This window comes from Mesoplodon densirostris, chromosome 3, assembly GCF_025265405.1.
Source record: "Mesoplodon densirostris isolate mMesDen1 chromosome 3, mMesDen1 primary haplotype, whole genome shotgun sequence".
Taxonomy (NCBI): Eukaryota; Metazoa; Chordata; class Mammalia; order Artiodactyla; family Ziphiidae; genus Mesoplodon; species Mesoplodon densirostris.
The window spans coordinates 125497764-125519539 of record NC_082663.1 but is presented as its reverse complement, the minus strand read 5'-3'; the positions used below and the strand labels follow the sequence as shown (position 1 = coordinate 125519539).

At 41.6% G+C, this 21776-nt stretch overlaps 1 protein-coding gene across 5 annotated transcripts in view; it reads right to left on the bottom strand.

Moving 5' to 3' along the window:
- RBM27 (RNA binding motif protein 27) overlaps window positions 1-8022 on the bottom strand; it is a 65992-nt gene extending 57970 nt beyond the window's left edge. For all 5 annotated transcript variants that reach the window (XM_060093577.1, XM_060093579.1, XM_060093578.1 and 2 more), the window contains exon 1: window positions 7790-8022. In XM_060093577.1, coding sequence (XP_059949560.1) covers window positions 7790-7848 — 59 coding nt within the window. In that variant the 5' untranslated portion in view covers window positions 7849-8022. The remainder of the gene's footprint in view (window positions 1-7789) is intronic.
- Window positions 8023-21776: the final 13754 nt, after the last annotated feature.

The window sequence follows — 21776 nt, the reverse complement described above, 5'->3', positions numbered from 1 at the left end:
GATTAGTAAATAAAAAACAAGCACCAGCACCCTTACTTCCTTTCTAGTGTAATGTATACTTTTAAAATTAATAATTCCAATAAAATAGCAGACTTTTTGCACTGTCAATATTAACACTGTTTCAGGCAAGGCTGGTTCTTTAAATATCCATGCTCGGGCCTCCCTGGTGGCGCAAGTGGTTGAGAGTCCGCCTGCCGATGCAGGGGATACGGGTTCGTGCCCCGGTCTGGGGGGATCCCATATGCCGCGGAGCGGCTGGGCCCGTGAGCCATGGCCGCTGGGCCTGCGCGTCCGGAGCCTGTGCTCCGCAACGGGAGAGGCCACAACAGTGAGAGGCCCACATACCGCAAAAAGAAAAAAAAAAAAAAAAAAAAAATATCCATGCTCATTTATGCACCAAATTCTAAGAAAGCAAATTGCAATTTTGTCAATTTTACAAAACTCAAAACTATAAAAAAAATGATGGGCAAAGGTCAAAGTGCACTAGGAGTATAAGTATACAGATGATGAGCTACATATTAATTAAAAGAAAGCTGGAATTTTTAAGTAAAAACTATTACATTTTGGAGAATTACAAACAGATTACCTTAGTAAATCCAATTGCTAAATTCTAAAATGGATATATAGCATTTCCACCTTCAAAAAATGTTACCCATGCCATGCCCACCTTGGCACTTCCATAAACACCATAAAATTAGAGATGTGTAGATAGACTTCATTTCACTCCTGAGAACAGTAAGACGTTTGATCAGTATAGTTCTAATCAACATTCAAATGGAGGAGAGGAAAAAGAAATTACATCTCTACCCTTACTTAGAAAGTTCAGAGCCTGGATAAGGAAGATATTCTAAACACAGAGAGAAAGGATTTTTTAAAATAAGTAAGAATGGAGGAAAAGAAGCAATGTTATTTTCCCCGATGTTATAGGGACCTTCAAGGAGTCTCACGACCTAACAGGTATGACACTGGGTAAGGATATGAAGCATCTAGTGAGAAACAGGCAAAACTCAGATTACTGGATGAGGTGAGTTAAACAAACCCAGATATCTTATACGTATATTTAGTATTCAGACTCTGAAAAACAAATGCAGAGTTAGGTTGCTTCTGATGAAATACTTCTTGATGTGATAGTGTTAAAACTCAAGATGGGGGACTTCCCTGGTGGCGCAGTCATTAAGAGTCCGCCTGCCAATGAAGGGGACACGGGTTTGAGCCCTGGTCTGGGAGGATCCCACATGCCGCGGAGCAAATGAGCCCGTGCACCACAACTACTGAGCCTGCGCTCTAGAGCCCGCATGCCCTAGAGCCCGTGCTCTGCACCAAGAGAAGCCAACACAATGGGAAGCCCGCGCACCACAACTAGAGAAGGACTGCGCGTAGCCAAAAAAAACAAAAAAACAAAAAACCTCAAGATGAATACTTACAAGAAGGTAAAAGAGTAGAAAAAGACTAGACACCAAGAAAAAAGAGTGATCACAGATTCTAAATATTTGTTTAATGTGAGTGAGCAACTGACTGTTAATAACTGATAGTTAGAATTCGGCACCAAATACAAAAGCATGTTTACAGACAAAGGAATGGGACGATTTAAATTTAACAGCTCCTAATATGTATCCATAAATGCACTGTGAAGGAAATTGCCAGTCTGAAATAATGAGTCATGTTGAAACTTAAATACATTAGGGAGTTTTGTGCTGTAATTTTCTGTACCTTTATGATTGCTCTTATTTATTCTTTCATCACCACTTACCATATAATCTTTAAAAACTGACAATTACAATACAGTAGCAGCTATGTTACCAATACTAATAGTAGCCCAACAAGACTTCCAGAAGTGTGTCACAAAAATCTGAGCATGATTAAGATCCTTGATAGGATCAAAATCTTACTTTTCTAATTGTGACCAACCTAAATATACATATGAGGATATTGATTCATTTAAACATTTACCGAGTCTTAACAAAATGCCAAGCATCTTGCTGGGTAATGGAATTACTTTGAGCAAGACAGACACTGCCCTGCAGTCACAAGGCTAAGAGATGGAAATGAAAACAAATAATTATAGTACAAAATATCAAATGGTTTAAAAAAAGAGATTAATAATGAAGTAACAACACTGTGAGAGGATAAGACAAGACAGTGGTAGGAAACATAAGGCTATAAAAGCAATATATGGCTTCTAGCCTACAACGATTGGGCCAGGGAGAATGAAGTCAGAAATATTTAGGAGGTGGACCAAAGGACATAAGAACAAATACCTTCCTAACTTAGTATACTATAACTTGCCAAGAAGTCTTCCGGTCAAAATAAGTCTTTCTGTGAAACAGTGAACGGTCTCCTTAAACAAGTCCCACAGGACTTTAGAGGCACACCAATTCTATAAAGCCACTACATACGTTTCAGAAAATTATCACTACTTTTTGATCTTAAGAACATATTTACAAAATACTCATTTTCCCCTTGTAGTTTATTTATCAGGGAGATGTGATGTAACAGCTGCTACATGGTGATTTTTCTTCCCATTTGAGCAACTGCAGAGATTACTAGTCAGAGTTAACTTGATAAGGACTGCAAACCTATAAGCAGCATGTAAACTTTAGAGTTCAACCCAAGTATACACCCACTGACCACCGAGTCATAAAATGACCTCAATGAACATTATTGCTGCCTTTTCCATCATACTCAGAAATGAAACAGTCAATCTCCTGGTGCATTTTTTTTTACAAAGACCTGAACTCACAGAAACTGCACACCAAGTCCTTTCACTAGCAATTCTTGTCCCTACCTGTAGGGCCTGTAGAGAATCTAACCCTGTCATGCACTAGACTGATTACTTTGTAAGAGGCAGCAGCACTTAACATTAGTAAGTAAAATATTTTTGCAAAAAGAGTTCAACATATTTTCACATTTCAAAAATCATAAAATTTCATTTATATTTAATGATTCTGAGGTACACAAAGCACTTTTTAGAGTCTGCATCATAATACTCATATCATATTTGTGAGGTAGGTAAAAGGTTAAAGTAATTAACTCTGTTTAATATAGGAAGGTTAGACAATCTCTCCAAAGTCAAACAGTGAATCATATATAGAACTAGAAGCTAAATGTCCTAAGTCACATAATGATGCTCTACTAAAATAGATAGATGATAGATAAATAGATGGATATAGCTGTCCAAAAAGTATTACAAACCCTATCACTCTTTTTAAACATATTATCAGGGGGCTTCCCTGGTGGCGCAGTGGTTGAGGGTCCATCTGCCGATGCAGGGGACGCGGGTTCGTGCACCGGTTTGGGAAGATCCCACATGCCGCGCAGCGGCTGGGACCGTGGGCCATGGCCGCTGGGCCTGCGCGTCCGGAGCCTGTGCTCCGCAGCGGGAGAGGCCACAACAGGGAGAGGCCACAGCGGTGAGAGGCCCGCGTACCGCAAAAAAAAATAAATAAAAATAAACATATTATCAGGACAAATTTTTGTTATTCACAGCTTTTTTTTTCTTCCAGTTTTATTGGGATATAATTGACATACAGAACTATATACATCTTAAGTGTACAGCATTAATGATTTGATTTACATACATGAAATGATTGCCATAATAAATTTAGTGAACATCCATCATCTCATATAGACACAAAATACAAGAAAAAATACACATTTTTTCCTTGTGATGGAAGTGAGGATTTACTCTCAACTTTCATAAGTAACGCAGCAGTATTAATTATATTAGTCATGCTTCACTTCCCTAGTACTTATACATTTTATACCTGGAAGTTTGTGCCTTTTGACTATCTTCAATTCCCCTCCCGCCACCCCCCACCTCTGGTAACCGCAAATCTGATCTCTTTTTGTATGAGTTTGTTTGTTTTTGAAGTAAAACTGACCTACAACACTTATGTTAGTTCCTGGTGTACAACATAGTGATTCAATATTTCTATACATTACAAAATGACCATCACAAGACAAATTTTTACAATAAGCCTAACAAGCAGCAGTAAATTAGATGTATTTGTACGTATTTAATATATGTAATATAAAAAACTTAAAACATTCCTCGTTAAAGACAGCATTTTTGGTAGAAATGCATCTTTGTTGTTGAAAAATGCTTGCCTGAACATTTTCTAAACTTGTAGAAATTTCTCTAGTGATTGATTTATCCCCGAGGTTTACTTAGACCCTTACCTTTAAGGAGTCCAAATACTTAAAATGAGCAGTTATTTCTAATAAAAAGAAACCCAACATGTCCTACTTAAGCATAATCCCTACACAGTCTCTATAACTAGGATACCTAGGAGGTTTTGAAAGTGAAGAAGGATGAGGACCTCAAAGAAGATCTGTGAGTTCAGTCTGTTCATGCAGTGGTAGGAAGAGACAAACTCCTTGACTAAGATGGTTTCTCTCCCCTTTACTGCACTGCCAACAAAAATGGTACTGGGTTTCTCACAGCCGGTTAAGGAGTCATTTCTTCTAGCCTCCCTCCTTCTGATTTTCCTCTAGTAAAGTAATAGACATGTCCCACACCTACAAAAGGAGTGGAAGGAAACAGATAAGCTCTAACAGCATGAGATTTCTTATTTGTCTACAGGGAATAATCACATACAAACTGGACTGGCTTAGTAATATCCTGTTACGTGCCTTCGTTTCACTATGACAAGGTGGACCATGCTTAAAAATTCCTAAAAATCAAAAACTTTTATAAATTTAGTTAACTTTTTTTTTTTTTTTTGGCCACCCGTGTGGCTTGCAGGATCTTAGTTCCCAGAACAGGGATTGAAGCCGGGCCCATGGCAGTGAAAGCTCAGAATCCTAACCACCGGACCGCCAGGGAACCCCCTAAATTGAGTTAACTTCAAATTAAGCTAAATAAGAAAGTGCAATAGGAAATGATGTACACAGCTACAGTATGATTCCAACATATCCACTGCAACTACATTATATGAAAGCCTAACAACTGCTCTGAAATGCTATGTTGTAGCAACATGCCAATCTCCTATGAAAACTTTCTTGAATCTGGAATATGCAAAAAGTAAATTTACAAATACAACCCACTTCAGCATATCATTTATTACATTTTAGAATGTCTAAACAAAAAATAATCTCCGATGACAACATACTAAGAATGAAAATATACGTAACCTCAGCATTTGCATTTACTATTTCTTATTAACACCTTCATCCAAAATCATTACTTACATGAGTTAAAAATAAGTATTTTAATTTTGTGGTTCTAGGAAAATCATTTGTATTATTAAAGTTTAAGCAGTGACTTTAGATCTTTTCTAACCCTAAAAAAGTAACAAAATTTTTCTTAAAAGAAAAGATGCATGATGTGAGCTTTAAGTTGAACATATAACCCAAAACAAATGGGGAAACTAAACAGAAATAATCATTTCGAAAGATAATTTTTACCCATGAAAATTACAGAATATCTATGAAAAAATCAGTGTAAATAGTCAAAAAAAACCCTAGTGAAAACACCCTTAGGAGGTTTAAGTTCCCACCCAAACTAAATTCTGACATTAAGAAAGAAACCAAAAAACATTACCCAGACTAAAACATTTCAGGGAACTTAAAAAAAAAATAGCAATTAACTATAATGTTAAAACTTGTCACCTTCTACCCAAAACATAAAGTACACATTTAATACTTTCAAAAGGATCTCTAGGGCCTCCCTGGTGGCGCAGTGGTTGGGAGTCCACCTGCCGATGCAGGGGACACGGGTTCGTGCCCTGGTCCGGGAAGATCCCACATGCTGCGGAGCGGCTGGGCCCGTGAGCCATGGCCGCTGAGCCTGCGCGTCCGGAGCCTGTGCTCCGCAACGGGAGCGGCCACAACAGTGAGAGGCCCGCGTAACGCAAAAAAAAAAAAAGGATCTCTACCAGAAAACTAAAAACACAAAGGTAAAGAATATTCTAATAGACCTTCTTCTATTTCTAGCCTCTTCCATATATGGTCAATTTCACTAAATCTACTTCATGATTTCCCACCTTCATTGCCATCTTTGTGCTCCAAACTTGTTACTGTGTGTAGGGAAAGTATGATGCACATTCAAGAGGCCCATATTCTTCTATAAAACTTTCAAGGATGTCCAGAAGTCCCTTTCACTTTAATCAGACCATCACTAATGTAAAACTCAGAGGCCTTTAGTGTACATTTATTCATACCTGTGCTCTACTCACACACTCCTCGTCCTCAGAAAGCAAATAAATATCATTTCAGACATCAAAATGCTCCTAATGCTGTCTCCCTTTCCCATCCTACTCCTTTCACAAGGCTGACACACTGGACTACAGATGAGTCTTCCTAGGTGTTACCATCCCAACCCAAGAAACCAAAATGGCAAAACAACAGAAGTTAGTTAACAGGGTTTCTCAGGAGGACAAGGAAATAGACAAACAGGGAAGTAAGTAGCTGTCTCCCAACAGCCCCAACTTCACCATACCTCCACACCTCCCCAACTACCCCTTCTTTCTGCCTCTGCAAAAATTCAATTTTTCCACTAAAGTGATCTGATCTAATGAATCAAAGCCTGCCCTTCTCTTCATCTACCCCTTTCCTTTCAGCCAGAAAGCCCTCCCCTCCACTAGGAGGATAAGTAAGAAGGAGAAATGACAAGGGGGCAGCAAATGATCCCTTCCCATGCCTTCCTTCCCCAGAGGGTGAGCTAGCCCCTCTCTCCAACCCTCCCTCCAGCTTTCCCTCTTTGCTCATGGAGATGTGTTTCAGAGACTACCTGTGCCCCAGTGTCCCAAGTAAGAACTTCACAACCTTGCCCCTTGAAAATGATTACAAAACCAACCAAAAGTTCATACCGCCGCTATTCCTTTCAAGGGTCCCAGCAATATTTCCACAACACTACCCAAATATTTTTTAAAAAACAAGCCCCGCACCGATAATCCTACACCCCAATATCTTCAGTTGCCCTCTCAGGACTTACAAAACTCATTCTTCCTACTACCCCCCCTTTTATCACTCCAATACCTGTATCCAAAAATCCCTAGAAGCTGCCGGTATACCCCTCCCAGCCCGTCCCCCAATAATATTAGATACCAGGGTAGTCCTTTCAACCCCCAATCAAACTTACAAAAATCTCAATTTTCCCAACCCCTAATGGTAGTTAAAAATCATCAGCTCTCCTGGCACTATCAACTCCTCAATAATAACATCCCTCAATAGGCTTATCAGGTTCCCAATAATTCCTAAAACACTTCGATGCCCACAAATCCCTTTCAACTACCCTACTTTAATTCAATATTCTTGAACCTTTAGAGCTCAGTAATAGCTACACATCTCTCAATGTCCCTACTCTCCCTTTCTCCCCTCATGTTTTCAAAAGGTCCTCGATACTCTGCTTCTAGATCTTTTAGTCCCGGAATAATATTATTTGTAAAGCCCTTGGTATCCTGATACTCCCTTCAAGAGCCCGATATTCAAATTTTAAAATCCCTCGACAGCCCCGCTTTCTCCCTCAGTTCTCAAAGAGCAATGTTTTAAATTCCCTCACTTCCTTCTGCCCCTTTGAACACCCCAATATTTACATTTAAAAAACCCTCGCAGTCCTCCCCGCCCTCCTCCCCTCCCCCGGCCCCCCAGCCACACCGCCTCTACGCCCCTTGCTCTCCCTCCCCCCACCCCCCACGATGGTGATAGTACTACAGAGAAGACATCGCCGGGACCTCCCGACCGCGGCCCCTCCGCTCCGCCCTCCCCCACGCCGTTTCCCCTCCCCCCACACCCCCGCGGGCCCCCAACGCCCACGCTCGCCAGCCCCGGCCCAGCCTGCCTCACTCACATCGGCTCCAATAACTTGGCCAGCCAGGACTTGAGGGCATCCACATCCTCTATAAGCATGGTGCAGGGAAGGCGGGCTCTGCCGCCGCTCCCGTTCGGGCCGGCCGCGGGTCGCCCCTCGCCGCCTCCTCACGCCTTCTTCACAGCTCTCAGTGCCCCAGCCCACCGGGCATCTCAGGGCACTTCAACCTACTCCCCCGGCCGGGGCCTAACAGGAACTAACCCAAGAGCCCTCACTCAACGTAGCACGACGGCACAAAGGGCGGGAGACAGCGTCGAGTGACGGAGGCGGGAACCAATAGGAGACAGAGGGGCCGTGCGCGCAAAGCCAATGAAAAGGCTCGTCCGCCCCGCCCGCCGGTCGTACCCAGTGAAGGAGGAGGGATTTAGCAAGGTAGGTAGAGAGCTTAAGTGAGCTCCTGGTGCAAGATGGTATCTTGGAGAAGGTGCTGTGGCTCTTAAAGGGGCCGCGGCGCCTTTTTTTTTTTTTTTGACCACGCCGCCGACCGCCGCGGAATACCGCTGTCTGCTGCTGGAAGTGCGTGGGGGAACCCGGCGAGACCCTCAGCCTGGCTCCTTCCTCTCGTTTTTTTCCTGGAAGCACACACTCGTGTCCCGAAATGACTCAGCTGTAGTAAATCTGCAACACAACGTGCAATACGTTCACGTTCGACATATCGCACAGAACGCAGAATTTTACTTTTTTTCCTCGCACACTCATTTTGCTCGGCACGCATACCGGTATCTTTTGCTGCTGTGCTTAAATTATGCAAAATGCTATGGCAACCATGCCTTGGACTCCAATAATCGTCATTTTTAAAACGTGGCGCAACGGTTGTAAAAAGCTGAGGCCATTTCAATTTTACCAGTATTTTAAATGTATTTTTTATTTAGGAAGAAAAAGGATTCCAATTTTTACAAAAATTCTCTCTTCATTGCCTATCTAAAATTCGGTGGGAGTTTAGTGCAGGGAGGATTTTGGTCGGAAAAAAAAAGTTTTTAAAAATAATTTTTAAAAAATTGAAATCACTGAAATAGACAGTTTAGTCTGTACTAGATGAAAAGTCCCTTTTGGAGTTTTGAAATGACTGGCTTGGCACTGGTGTTAGAATGTTTATTTAACAACAAATACTGAGCACCTGCTATATACCAGCACTGTGTAAGGCGCTAGGATTCCAATGGTGAGCAAAACAGAGTCCCTCCTCTTAGAAAGCTGAACAGTATATGGGATAACGCATTATAATCATAACACTATGAAAAATACCTGATGAGCACACACCTCGTATAAAAGAGACGGGTCAACCCCAAATAAGCAGGCATGCTATATATATATATATGGAGCAGGTGTAGGCAAACTTTTTCTGTAAAGGGCTAGACAGCTAATATTTTTGGTTTTGTGGGCCATGAGGTCTCTGGCAACTACTCAACTCTGCCCTTTTGGCATGAAATAGGCCATAGGTAATATGTAAACAAACGACTGTGGCAGTGTTCCAATAAAACTCATATGAAAATTTCAGAGAATTTTCACAATATATTGTTCCCTTAATTTTTTTTCAACTATTTAAAAGTGTAAAAGTTATTGTTACCTCGCAGGTGTCCAGAAACAGATGCCAATATGGTTTGGCTTGCAGGCTGCAGTTTGTGGACCCCTTACTGTAGAGTGATAAAAGCGAAGTGCACTTAAAAATCATCTAGTGAAACTCCTTCACTGACACCTCCTCCCCAACTTTGCGTATGAGAAAAAAAGCCCAGAGAGACTGAGTGATTTACGCAGAATTGCACATCTGTCAATGGAGCAGAAGTAACATCCACATCCTCCAACAGCAAGCCCAGAGCGTTCCCACATTCAACTGTTGCCTCTTCTTCCCTCTCACCTCCCCTTCTTGCTTTATGCTTATCCACATTTTCCCTTTACTTCTTTCCACTACAGAGATGAAGTGTTACCCCAAAATGACAGAAATTTTAAAAAGAGAAATGTAAAAGTGATTTGATTAGGCCTAGGACTAGGCAAGAACTTGATAGTGTGATTGATATGTAATAGGAATTGCCTTTATCACAGTAAATCACTCCTCTGCAAGAATTTCAAAGTACTTTTCAAATGTATTTATAGAACAAATTTTTCAAGCCTTACTTCAGAGGTGAGGGTGTTGAGATACCAGCTTCCTAGAGACCAAGGGCATCATTTAACCAAACACAGAGAGTAGAACAGACATGATTACAGTAGCAATATTTGGGTTTGGAGACCCTGGATAATTTATTCCTTTCCCCCTATTTTTCAAATGTGATGTTACTACTTTTATAAACTGAATAAAATAGATTGATGGATATAAACTAGTATTTTGAATGTAGATGTTGAACTCCAAACTGTGTCTTGAGAAAGTGGCATCTATAGAAGAGTTGCTTTTCCAGAAATGGAAGTGGGATACAATACAGGCAATCCCACTCCCATGCCTGACTCACTCCATTTGCTAAACATTTGGTTAAGATTTGGTCAGTAGCCATGGCCCAGAATTTTCCATATACTTTATTTGTTGTATGCACAGAACTGACTCATCCGAAGTCCATGAATGAATGAGGCACTGGTTTCAGTCATTCAGTTATTGGGCTACCCTGAAGGCAATGCATACACATATGTACTAGTTCAACACACCTATACTTAGTGCTGGTTACCAGGTACCAGATTCTGTGTTCTGGGCTGGGGCAGGGACAAAAGTTTGAAAAGTTATATCCATTCACTGCCTTTCGGGAGCTCAGGTTCTGGTGGTCTAATAGTCATGCGCTGGAAATGATAATCAAACCCAAAGTTGAGTACATACCCTTTACTGGCCCTATGCTAAATATTTCAGTGTATTTCTGCCTCTCATGCTCATAGTACCCCTGTATAGTAAACAATATTCATAGACAAGAAGATTGCATCCCAGAAAGTCATGAAGCTAATGAGTGAAAAAGCCCAGCCTTGACCATGAGTGATTCCAAAGCCCATACCTGTAACCTTCACTTAATCACCTCACCTGCAAACACTGACATATGAACTATGTGGTTCATTCAAATTTCATTCAACAAATACATAATGAGCCCATTATCATCTATTAGGCACTGCTCTTGGATAATACAGAGTAAAACTGGTTTTAAATAAATGTTCTTTCCTTAGTTAATTAAGGTGGACGTTAAAATGGATACTTGACAAATACTGACTTTTCTCTCAGTTTATTTATTTTCACACGAGGAGAAAAAAAGAGATGCCAGTTTATCAAAGACAAAAGAGATTATTAATACGGGGCATTGAAAAGAGAGACTAACACTACAAGAAGAAAACACATCTAAACCATCCTTATTCAAACCAAGTTCACTTTCTTGGCTTGAGGGTAACTGTGCCTCCACCAGGAAGAACTGTCAATGGTGTGATTTCACACAAGTGTTGACAGGATTAGACAGGCTTTCCAAAATCAGAGTGTATTGTGCTCACTTTTTTTGGAGGGATTATGGGGGGTTTTTTGGTCCTTATTCTCCAACCTGTGGCTAAGAATGTCCCAGATGTACAATAAGAGAAGTTGAGGGTCATTTTTGAATTTTCTCTGTGAACCTTACAATCACAATTTGCTTCCTTTACATGCAGTTAAATTACGCTTTGGTGGAATTTCAAACTAGGAAGCTCATGCTTACAAACAGACCCTCTCATGTCTGTACATTTGTAAATAATCAGCTAATTGAACAACACACATATCAAAATATCAGTCTCTCCTGAGTTTGGGTCACCTGGAGCAGTCCACCTGGCTCAGAGAAAAGTCACTTCAGTAAAAGTCACTTGAATCTTAGTTTTATGCAAAGTCAAGGTGAGTTGACAGCCAAATAGTTTGTCAGTCAATTGGAATAGTCTCTCTTCGTTATGGAAATAACAGTTTGTTTTCCTAGGAGAACTACATTAAAAGGGATTTTTTAAAAAGTTGCTTCACACTAAATACCTATAAGAATAGCTAGGACTTCCCTGGTGGTGCAGTGGTTAAGAATCCGCCTGCCAAGGCAGGGGACACAGTTTCGAGCCCTGGTCCGGGAAGATCCCACATGCCACGGAGCAACTAAGCACGTGCGCCACAACCACTGAGCCTGTGCTCTAGAGCCCACGAGCCACACTGAGCCTCCGTGCCCTGGAGCCTGTGCACCGCAACTACTGAGCCCGCATGCCACAACAACTGAAGCCGGCGCGCCTAGAGCCCGTGTTCCGCAACAAGAGAAGCCACTGCAATGAGAAGCCCGCTCACCGCAACGAAGAGCAGCCCCTGCTCACCACAACTAGAGAAAGCCCGCGCGCAGCAACAAAGACCCAACACAGCCAAAAAAAAAAAAAAAAAAAAAGAATGGATAACATAAGAAAAAAAACCCAAAAAAACTGACAGTGCTGAATGCTGATAAGGAGGCAGAGAAACTGGATCACTCACACTTCACTGGTGTAGTGTAAAATGGTAGCTACTCTGAAAAACACTTCGGTATTTTCTCTAAAAACTAAACATGCAACTACCATATGACCCAACAATTACACTCCTGGGCATTTACCCCAGAGAAATGGAAGCATATGTTCACACACAAAAACCTGTACACAAATGTTTAGAGCAGCTTTATTTATAATAGCCCAAAACAAGAATCAGCTCAGATGACCTTAAACAGGTGAATGGTTAAACTGTGTGACACAGCATACCATGGAATGCGATTCCATGCTTCTCTCCAACGAGGAAGGAACTACTGATACATGCAACAATTTGGATGAATTTGCTGAGTGAGGAAAAAAGCCAATCCCCAAAGGTTACATATTGTATGGTTCCATTTATATAATACTTTGAAAATGACATAATTTTAGGAGCAGAAGACAGAGATGGGGGTGTGGAGGGAAAGTGGGCGTGTTTTTTAAATGGCAGCATGAGGGATCCTTGTTGAATTGGAACTGTTCTGTATCTTTTATTTTTATTTTTTTTGCGTTACGTGGGCTCTCACTGTTGTGGCCTCTCCCGTTGTGGAGCACAGGCTCTGGACGCGCAGGCTCAGCGGCCATGGCTCACGGGCCCAGCCGCTCCGCGGCACGTGGGATCTTCCCGGACCGGGGCACGAACCCGTGTCCTCTGCATCGGCAGGCGGACTCTCAACCACTGCGCCACCAGGGAAGCCCTGTTCTGTATCTTGAATGTGGGGGTGCGTATGGGAACTACAGAGAGGATAACATTGTATAGAATTATACACACAGAGAGAGACATGCACAAATGAATACACATAAAACATGTCAATGTCAATATTCTGGTTATGATTTGCAAAATCATAAAACTAGAGTTTTGCAAATGTTGCCATTGGGGGAAATTAAGAAAAGTGTGCAAAAGTTCTGTCTGCATTATTTCCTACAACTGCTTATGATTCTACAATTATCTCAATTTAAAAGCAAGTTGTTTCACACATAGAGAGCAGTGTCAACAGGGAGAAAAGGTTGAAAGTGGCATCTCTGGATGTGTGTGTACCAGAAATAGTCCATGCCCCATTCTCGGAGATCTTCATAGGGACCTCAGTCTGCCATCCTTACCGATTAGAAAAGCAAACAGGAGGAATGTGCAAAGCTCCACTGCAGTAGGGACTGTTTTATTTTTTAAAGCAGGAAATAGCAACAGTAGACCGACCAGACACCAGTTCCCTCTGGTTATCCCTCTGATATTAGAAGACAACTGCCCTCTCTTCCTTGGATTGAATAAGCCCCTTGGGATTTGGACACATCAAATAATAATAACTCATACTTCTTGTGTGCCAGGCACTCTGGCCAACAAACTCTGCATGGATTAGCCTCTTTCAATTCCTGAATTCAGCCTTTCTTTCTTTCAAGAAATATTGATTGCAAACCTATCATAGGCAAAGCGCTCTTATAGGCCCTGGGGATACAGCAGCGAATAAAATAGGCATTCTCTTGGAGATCTATTTTAGCAGGAGAAGAGTGATGACAAATAAACAACTATATCATATGTCAGGGGGGATACATTCTATAAAGAAAAATAAGGCAACGTGATGGGAGAGAGAGTGATGGGGAAGGACTGAGCAGTGGTCTGGAGGGTGTTAGTCATGTGGATATCAGGAAGAAGAGCTTTTCAGGTATGTGCAAAGACCCTGAGGCAGGAACTAATTTGGCAAGTTTGAGGAAAGGAGGAAAGCCATAGGGCTGGAGCAGAGTGAGCCAGGAGGAAAGTGATGGTAGAAGAGGTTAGAGAAGTAGTTAGAAGCCAGATCATGGGGGACTTTGTTGGCCATAATAAGGACTTTGAAATTTTTTTTTCTTTTTCTTTTTTTTTCTTTTTTTTTTTTTTTTGTGGTACGCGGGCCTCTCACTGTTGTGGCCTCTCCCGTTGCGGAACACAGGCTCCGGATGCTCAGGCTCAGCGGCCATGGCTCACGGGCCCAGCCGCTCCGCGGCATGTGGGATCTTCCCGGACCGGGGCACGAACCCGTGTCCCCTGCATCGGCAGGCAGACTTTCAACCACTTGCGCCACCAGGGAAGCCCGGACTTTGAATTTTTATTCTGAGTGAAACTGGAAGACACTGAAGGTTTTAAGCAGAGGAATAAAATTGTCTGATTTAGTTTTTTATTTTTAAATATGGTAACTATGGCTGCCTCATGGTAATCAGACTGGAGGGGACAAAAGTGGAGGTAGGGAAACCAGTTAGAAAGCAATAATCCAAGCAAGAAATGATGGTAGTTTGGACTAGACCAGCACTGAAAGAGATAGTAAGAAGAAGTTGGATTCTGGATATATTTTAAAAGTAGAGTCAATGAGTTTTACTGACAGATTAATTGTTGGTATGAAACACAAAAAGGACTCAAGGATGACACTGAGGTGTTTGGCCTGAGATGGGGAAAATGAAGGAGGAGCAGATTTAGAGAATGGCTGGTAGATCATGAATTCAGTCTGGGACATGAATTAGATATTAGACATTGGACACAGTGGTAGCCAGCCTCCAAGATGGCCCCCAAAGATCCTTACCTTGTAGTTTTCACACCCAGGTATACTTTGCTCCCACATTGGATCAGGGCTTGTCTGTATGATCAACAGAATACACTAGAAATGACAGTCATTGACTTCCAAGACTAGGATAAAAAGAATTATAGCTCCTATTTTGGACCTTTTGTTCAGGGGAAAGCCAGTCATCATGTCCAAAGGCACTCAGTCAACCCTTCACAGAGTCCCACATTGAGAGGAAATGAGGCATCTTACCAACAGCCAGGACTAACTCTCTAGCCTTGTGAGTGAGCCATGTTTGAAGCAGATCTTCCAGCCTGAGTAAAACCTTCAGATGACTGCAGCCCGGGCCAGCATTTCACTGCAATTTCATGAAAGCCCCAAGCCAGAACTACCTAGACAAGCTGCTTCCAAACTCCTGACCCACAGAAACTGTGAGTGATAATTAATGGCTTATTGTTTTAAGCCACTAAGTTCTGGGTAATTTCTTAGGCATGATAGATAATTAATATAAAACTCCAAGTAGAATGCCAAGTAGACAGGTGGATCTGAGAGTCTGGAGTTCATGAGAGAGATTGGGCCTTGTGTTAAAAACTGGGGATTCATCAGCATGTAAAGTGTGTTGAAACCATGGGCCTAAATAAGATCACCTAGGAAGTGAGTATATCTAGATAGAAGGGCCATTAGGGCATTCTCCTATTTAGAAGGAAGGGGAGTAATATCCAGTAGAATAAACTGAGAAGACTTGGCCAATGAGGCAGGAGGAGAACAGAGAAAGAAGAAATGTGCCTCAGGAAAGATGGAGTTTTCAACTGTGTCAAATGTTGTTCTTGCATCAAGTAAGATGAGGACATGGAATTGACCATTGGATTTGGCAGCATGAAGGTCATTGATGACCTGGACAATTCCATGAAATGGAGGAGGTGAACACATGATTGGTCAGAGTTCAGGAGAGAAAGAGAAGAGAGGAATCAGAGATAATATGACAGTTCTCTTGAAGAGTTTTACTGTAAAGGGGAGTAGAACAATGAAGGTACCAAAAGGTATGGTGGGATAGGGAGGATTTGTTTGCATTTCATTCTGTTTTTGTTTTGTTTGTTTGTCTGCTTGCTTGCATTAGGTTAGAAGATATGTATGAATGTAGATTGGTATGATCTAGTAGAGAAATGAAATTTGATGATGTGGAAGGTAAAATCTCTTAGTAGGAAAAGACAATGCGATTTAGTGCACAGATGGAATGTAGGTCTTAATAGGAGCCCTGATTATTCATGATAAATGAAAATAGAGCGCATGTTATGGGATGGAGGTATGATGGATGTAGAAAAAGAAACTCATGGAAGTTATTTACAGACTGCTGTGTTTTCAGTGAATTAAGAAGCAATCATCAGCTGAATGTGAGGAAGGGGTGCTGGATACTTGAGAAGAGAGGTGTGAGGACAAAGCATCTTAGGTTTCTCAAACATTTCAAGCTCCTTCTCACCTCAGGACCTTTAATTACACTTGCTGGTCCTTTTGCCTGGAACTCTTTTCCACACATCTTCTCATGGTTGAATTTTCTCATCAGCTCAAATATCACCTCCATAGGAAAGCCTTCTCTGACCATCCCATCTAAATTAACACCCCATTTCCCTCCTCTAGTTATTCTCTATCACATAATCCTGTTTTATCTTCATAGGGACCTCAGTCCCTATGAAAGCATTTTTCATGGTCTGAAACTTTTTCATGTATTTGTTTTCTCTACCCCATTCTAACTAGAATTTTCATGAGGTCAAGGATTTTGTCTTACTTGTTCACATTATATTCTTAGCACTGAAAACAAAACCTGGTATATAATAGATGTGCAATAAATATAAATGAATAACTAATATAATCATCAAAATAATATTGCTAGATAACTACTATTATTATCACCATGTTACAGGCCTAGGCAGATCAAGTGATTGTTCAAGGTCAGCAAGTTTGGAACAGGGTGGGATGGTGTTCAAGATTCAAAGTCAGTCAATCTGGTAATGGAGCTCACATTCTCGGACCCTATATAAAATGACATCTAGAGGAAGATACTGACTTCTGGCTACAAAGATAATGGGAGCCTGACCAATGAATAAGAAAAAAAAAAGTAGGACCATGATTCTGCTCTTATATAGTTTAGACCAGTTTGATTTCATTGTTATTGTAAAAATAGGAATACTAAATATTGTAAATGCACAAAAGAAATTTAAAAATTTAGCCACTGAAATTGGAAACTCAATGATATGTAATTGCTTGTCTTTACCTATTTCTTTTTTTCTCCTCCTTTTCTTCTTTTTTTTTTTTTTTTTTTTTTTTTGCGGTACGCGGGCCTCTCACTGTTGTGGCCTCTCCCGTTGCAGAGCATAGGCTCCGGACGCGCAGGCTCAGCGGCCACAGCTCACGGGCCCAGCCGCTCCGCGGCATGTGGGATCTTCCCGGACCGGGGCACGAACCTGTATCCCCTGCATCGGCAGGTGGACTCTCAACCACTGCGCCACCAGGGAAGCCCTCTCCTCCTTTTCTTCTTTTCCATCCGTCTGTCCATCCTCTCCTTCCCTCCTTCTGTTTCTTAAGAAGCCCTTGGACTACTTCACAGTGGTGATGGAAATGCTGGTAACAATTTAGATAGGTAGGTTATTTAGGAACTCAAGTGTCACATTTCCCATATGACCCTATGACACGGCTGGGAATTCTCTGTGCAATGTTGACAAGAGCAGGCTAAAGCATATGGATCCTGAGTCTGGAGTGGCATGGTATGAGTGAGTGATTTCTAATTCTCAAGAATTACAAGTATCACCACTTTAGGAGAAATCTAGGCAACAGGGGTTTCTCAAAAATTTGGTACTGGAGAAGTGCAACTTCTCTAATTTGGTTACATTTGTCTAAATATAAAAGTCTCCCTAATTAATATGGCTACTTGTTCCTAGTTCATGTCAATCAGATTTAGAATTCCCATTAATTAAATGACTGTCTTAGTCTGTTCGGGCTGCTATAACAAAATACCACAGATTGGGTGGCTTATAAACAGCAGAAATTTATTTCTCATAGTTCTGGAGGCTAAAAGTCTGAGGATCAGGGTGCCAAGCATGGCCGGGTGAGGGCCCCATTCCAGGTCGAACACTCCTCTTTGTATCCTCACAAAGTGCAAGGGGTTGGGGAGCTTGTGGGTTCTCCTATATAAGAACACTAATCCCATTCAAAAGGGCTTCATCCTCCTGACCTAAGCTCCTGGCAAATCCTAATGCCATCACATTGGGCATTAGGATTTCAACCTATGAATTTTGTGAGGACACAAACATTCAAGACCAGACCACAACACTGATCAAACTGGCTTCCAGTATTAACCACTTCTCTTTCTTTCTCTTTAGATTAATCTTTCTTGAGCACTTAGCCCATGAACCACACATTGGGCTAATTACCTTCCTTGGTATAGCTCATTGTATTTTCACAGCAGGCCTAGGAAGTAGGCACTATCATCACACACATTTTACATGTGAGGACCCAGAGTCCCAAGGTTGAAGGAGCAGAGCTGGCACAGGACAGAGCTTCAAGTCAGACCCCAGCATATGCCTCCAATGCCGGTGAGCACAACTCCTGCACACACGATTCCTCTGCTGCCCAGTAACTGTCGAAGGCTGCACATAGAGCAACCCCGGGATCAGCTAAAGTCCATAAAGCCTAGAAAGATCTCCTTCTCTTTATATTCATTTCCTAGGTCATAAAAAAAAAAAAAACTGTTCACCATTCAGGAAACATAAAAGTTAAGGTAGAACACTAATGTTGGAAAAAAAAAACATTTAAAAACAAAAGGTGTCTGGGCTTCCCTGGTGGCGCAGTGGTTGAGAGTCTGCCTGCCGATGCAGGGGACACGGGTTCATGCCCCGGTCCGGGAAGATCCCACATGCCGCAGAACGGCTGGGCCCGTGAGCTGTGGCCGCTGAGCCTGCGCGTCCGGAGCCTGTGCTCCGCAACGGGAGAGGCCACAGCAGTGAGAGGCCCACATACCGCAAAAAAAAAAAAAGGTATCTAATAGGGTAGGGAAGTGACAACTATATTTATTGAGTGCCATGTTTGTGGAACAGAAGTGTGAAAATAAATGCCCCCATTTTCTTCCTTGAACTGTGTCATATAAAGGTTGGGAGGTTAGGTAAATATGCATGAAAAACAAATATAAAGAGACTCAGAGACAGCCAAAGCTATTTATAGCTTTATGCATCTGAATTTAGAAATGCAGATTCAATTGAATTGAGTAGAGTGACTGGTGGGGTGGGTTTGGAAGAAAAACAAAATAAAGTAAGGCGGAAGTGAGTTCTGTTGTGGCTTTTGTGTGTGTGTGTGTGTGTGTGTTACGCGAGCCTCTCATTGCTGTGGCCTCTCCCGTTGCGGAGCACAGGCTCCGGACGCACAGGCTCAGCGGCCACGGCTCACGGGCCCAGCTGCTCCGCGGCACGTGGGATCTTCCCAGGCGGGGCACGAACCCGTGTCCCCTGCATTGGCAGGCGGACTCTCAACCGCTGTGCCACCAGGGAAGCCCTACTGTGACATTTTAAAGAATGAGCACAATATGGTCTGATAGTTGGTGAAGGCATACCACACAATTATATGGTGATAACTAGCTCAGTTAGGCTAGGAAAGAGATTATTATGCGGTGCAGGTAAGCGTTTTCTATTTTAATCAGACTCAGATTAGTGTTTATCGATCAATTTTCCTAAAATAGTAATAAAAATATCTGACATTTTAAAGTGCTTACTATATGCTGGGCATATATATACAGGGTTTATACCTAAATACATATTATTTCTTTAATCCTCTATGAGGTACTTACCATTATTACCTTTATTTTATGGTGGTTAATTGAACTGCCTGAGGTCACTCAGCTAGTAAATGATGAACTTGGTCTGATTCAGAGCCTGAGCTAATATCCACTATGCTACCTTTCTAATTTCATTTATCTAGAGGGGGTAATCCACATGACATAGCAAAGAATCAGTAATTCCCAGTTAAAAAGCCATATTACTAAGCTGTAATAACTTTCATTTTCTAAATACCTCTTGACTCTGTTTACCTTTCTCCACCTTTACTGTCACCACTAAAGTCTAAACTACTGTCACCTCTCACCTGGACAACTGCAACAGCCTTCTGCTTCCAGTTTTGCTCCCTTTCAACCCTTCTTCAGAAAAATCTCTATGAAACACAAATGGGACCATGTCCCTTCCTTACTTAAAACCCTTCCATGGCCTCCCATTGCTCCCATAGCTTCAGTGTTTGCCTCTTCCACTAGAAGGAGGTGACCGCACTTGTCTTGTTCAAGAGTTGTATTTCCAGCATCTAGGATAGTGCCTTGTATATAGTATAAGTGAATTAAATTTTTGTCGAATGAATGAAAACCAAGTGACCCTTGAAAAAAATATTTGTCACTTAAATAGGAAAATTAAAAAGAATGCAGTTGGAGGCATGGGGGTAGGTTTTTCATAATTTTCATAATTTGTCATCACACAATCACTTGTTTATTTTCTTCTTTATTGGCTCATGCACTTTAGACTGTAAGTTCCATGAGGGCAGGGGCAGTGTCTGTCTTGTTCCCTACTATACCTTACCTCTATGTCATGTTCATAGGAGGTATTTAATAAGTATTGGTTGTATGAATAATTTCAATAACCAACGTGGATTGGAAGCTGATGAGTCAAAGATGACAAATAGTACTGGTTAGGGCAGAATTGGAACAGGAAAGCCTAACCATAGCTATAAGAGCTGTGGATGATGAGGATTCTTTCATTCATTCAATAAATACTTATAAGGCACCTACTATGTGCCAGACACTGTGCTAGGCAGCCTCTGCTATCATAGAGCTTAACTCTAGTGATAAATCAACAGGCAATTAAAATTCAGTGAGATAAATTTCCCAAGGGAGGGCAGGAAGCAGGTGCTTCAGAGAATATTTAGGAACGGACGTTCAACCCAGACTTGGGCTGTCAGGAAGTGATGTCTAAATGGTTAGTAGCTACAGGTACAGAGTGTGGAAAGTGATGTGGAGTATTTGTATGTGTAAGAGCCTGGAGGCAGGAGAGCCACTGGTAGGTTCTCTATAACTTAAGGTTCATTCTTAACTTCCTTTCATCCAACAAATTTTTATTGAGCCCATACTACGTGCCAGGCATTGTGTTAGGCCATCATTAAATTTATATTTCAAAACTAATTGTTGAAAAATGTAAATACAATATATATTACACATATATAATTCAAAATTTATTTTTGTGAAAATTTTTATTAAAAATTTTTTCCCTCTATTCCATTAGGAAGACACACTTCTGGGCTGGGCACACCTCCACCCCTCCAAGTGCTTTGTAGATCCCTAAGGATTATTTATTGAATTAATAAAGGAATGCATGTGAGAGTAACTAATCTGACCACCAGAAAGTAAAAGTCTTGGATCAGCACTTTTCAATAGATCTTTCTTTGATGATGGAAATGTTCTATATCTGCACTGTCCAGATATAGTAACAACTAGGCACATGGACTTTCCAGCACGTGAAAAGTGGCTAGTGCGATTGAAGAAATAAATTTTAAACTTTTCTTAATTTTAATTAATTTAAATAGCCACAATGTGGCTAGTGACGAGCACTTCAGACAGCTCAGTCTTGGTTGGTGACACGGATGAAACAGTCTGAGCTTGGCACTGGGACCAGGTAGAAGGCTTCCAGCCTCTCCTTTAATAAAATGGAGATTGTTAATAAACGGCTATAAAATGTCTAAATTCTGGACTTTTGAATGCCACCGACAGTGATAAATATCTGTGGACAACGGCAACGCATAATTAGCACCTCAGTCACTGAAGACGAATACACCTTGCACCCTGGCATCCTGACAAGACACCCGACCCAGCTCCACACGGTGAAAACGCTGAACGCGGGCTATCCCAACGTCACTCAGGGCGCCCTCGCGGCAGTCTGCGACCCCGAACTGCATCATGGGCTTTGTAGTTCAACATGCTCATGACG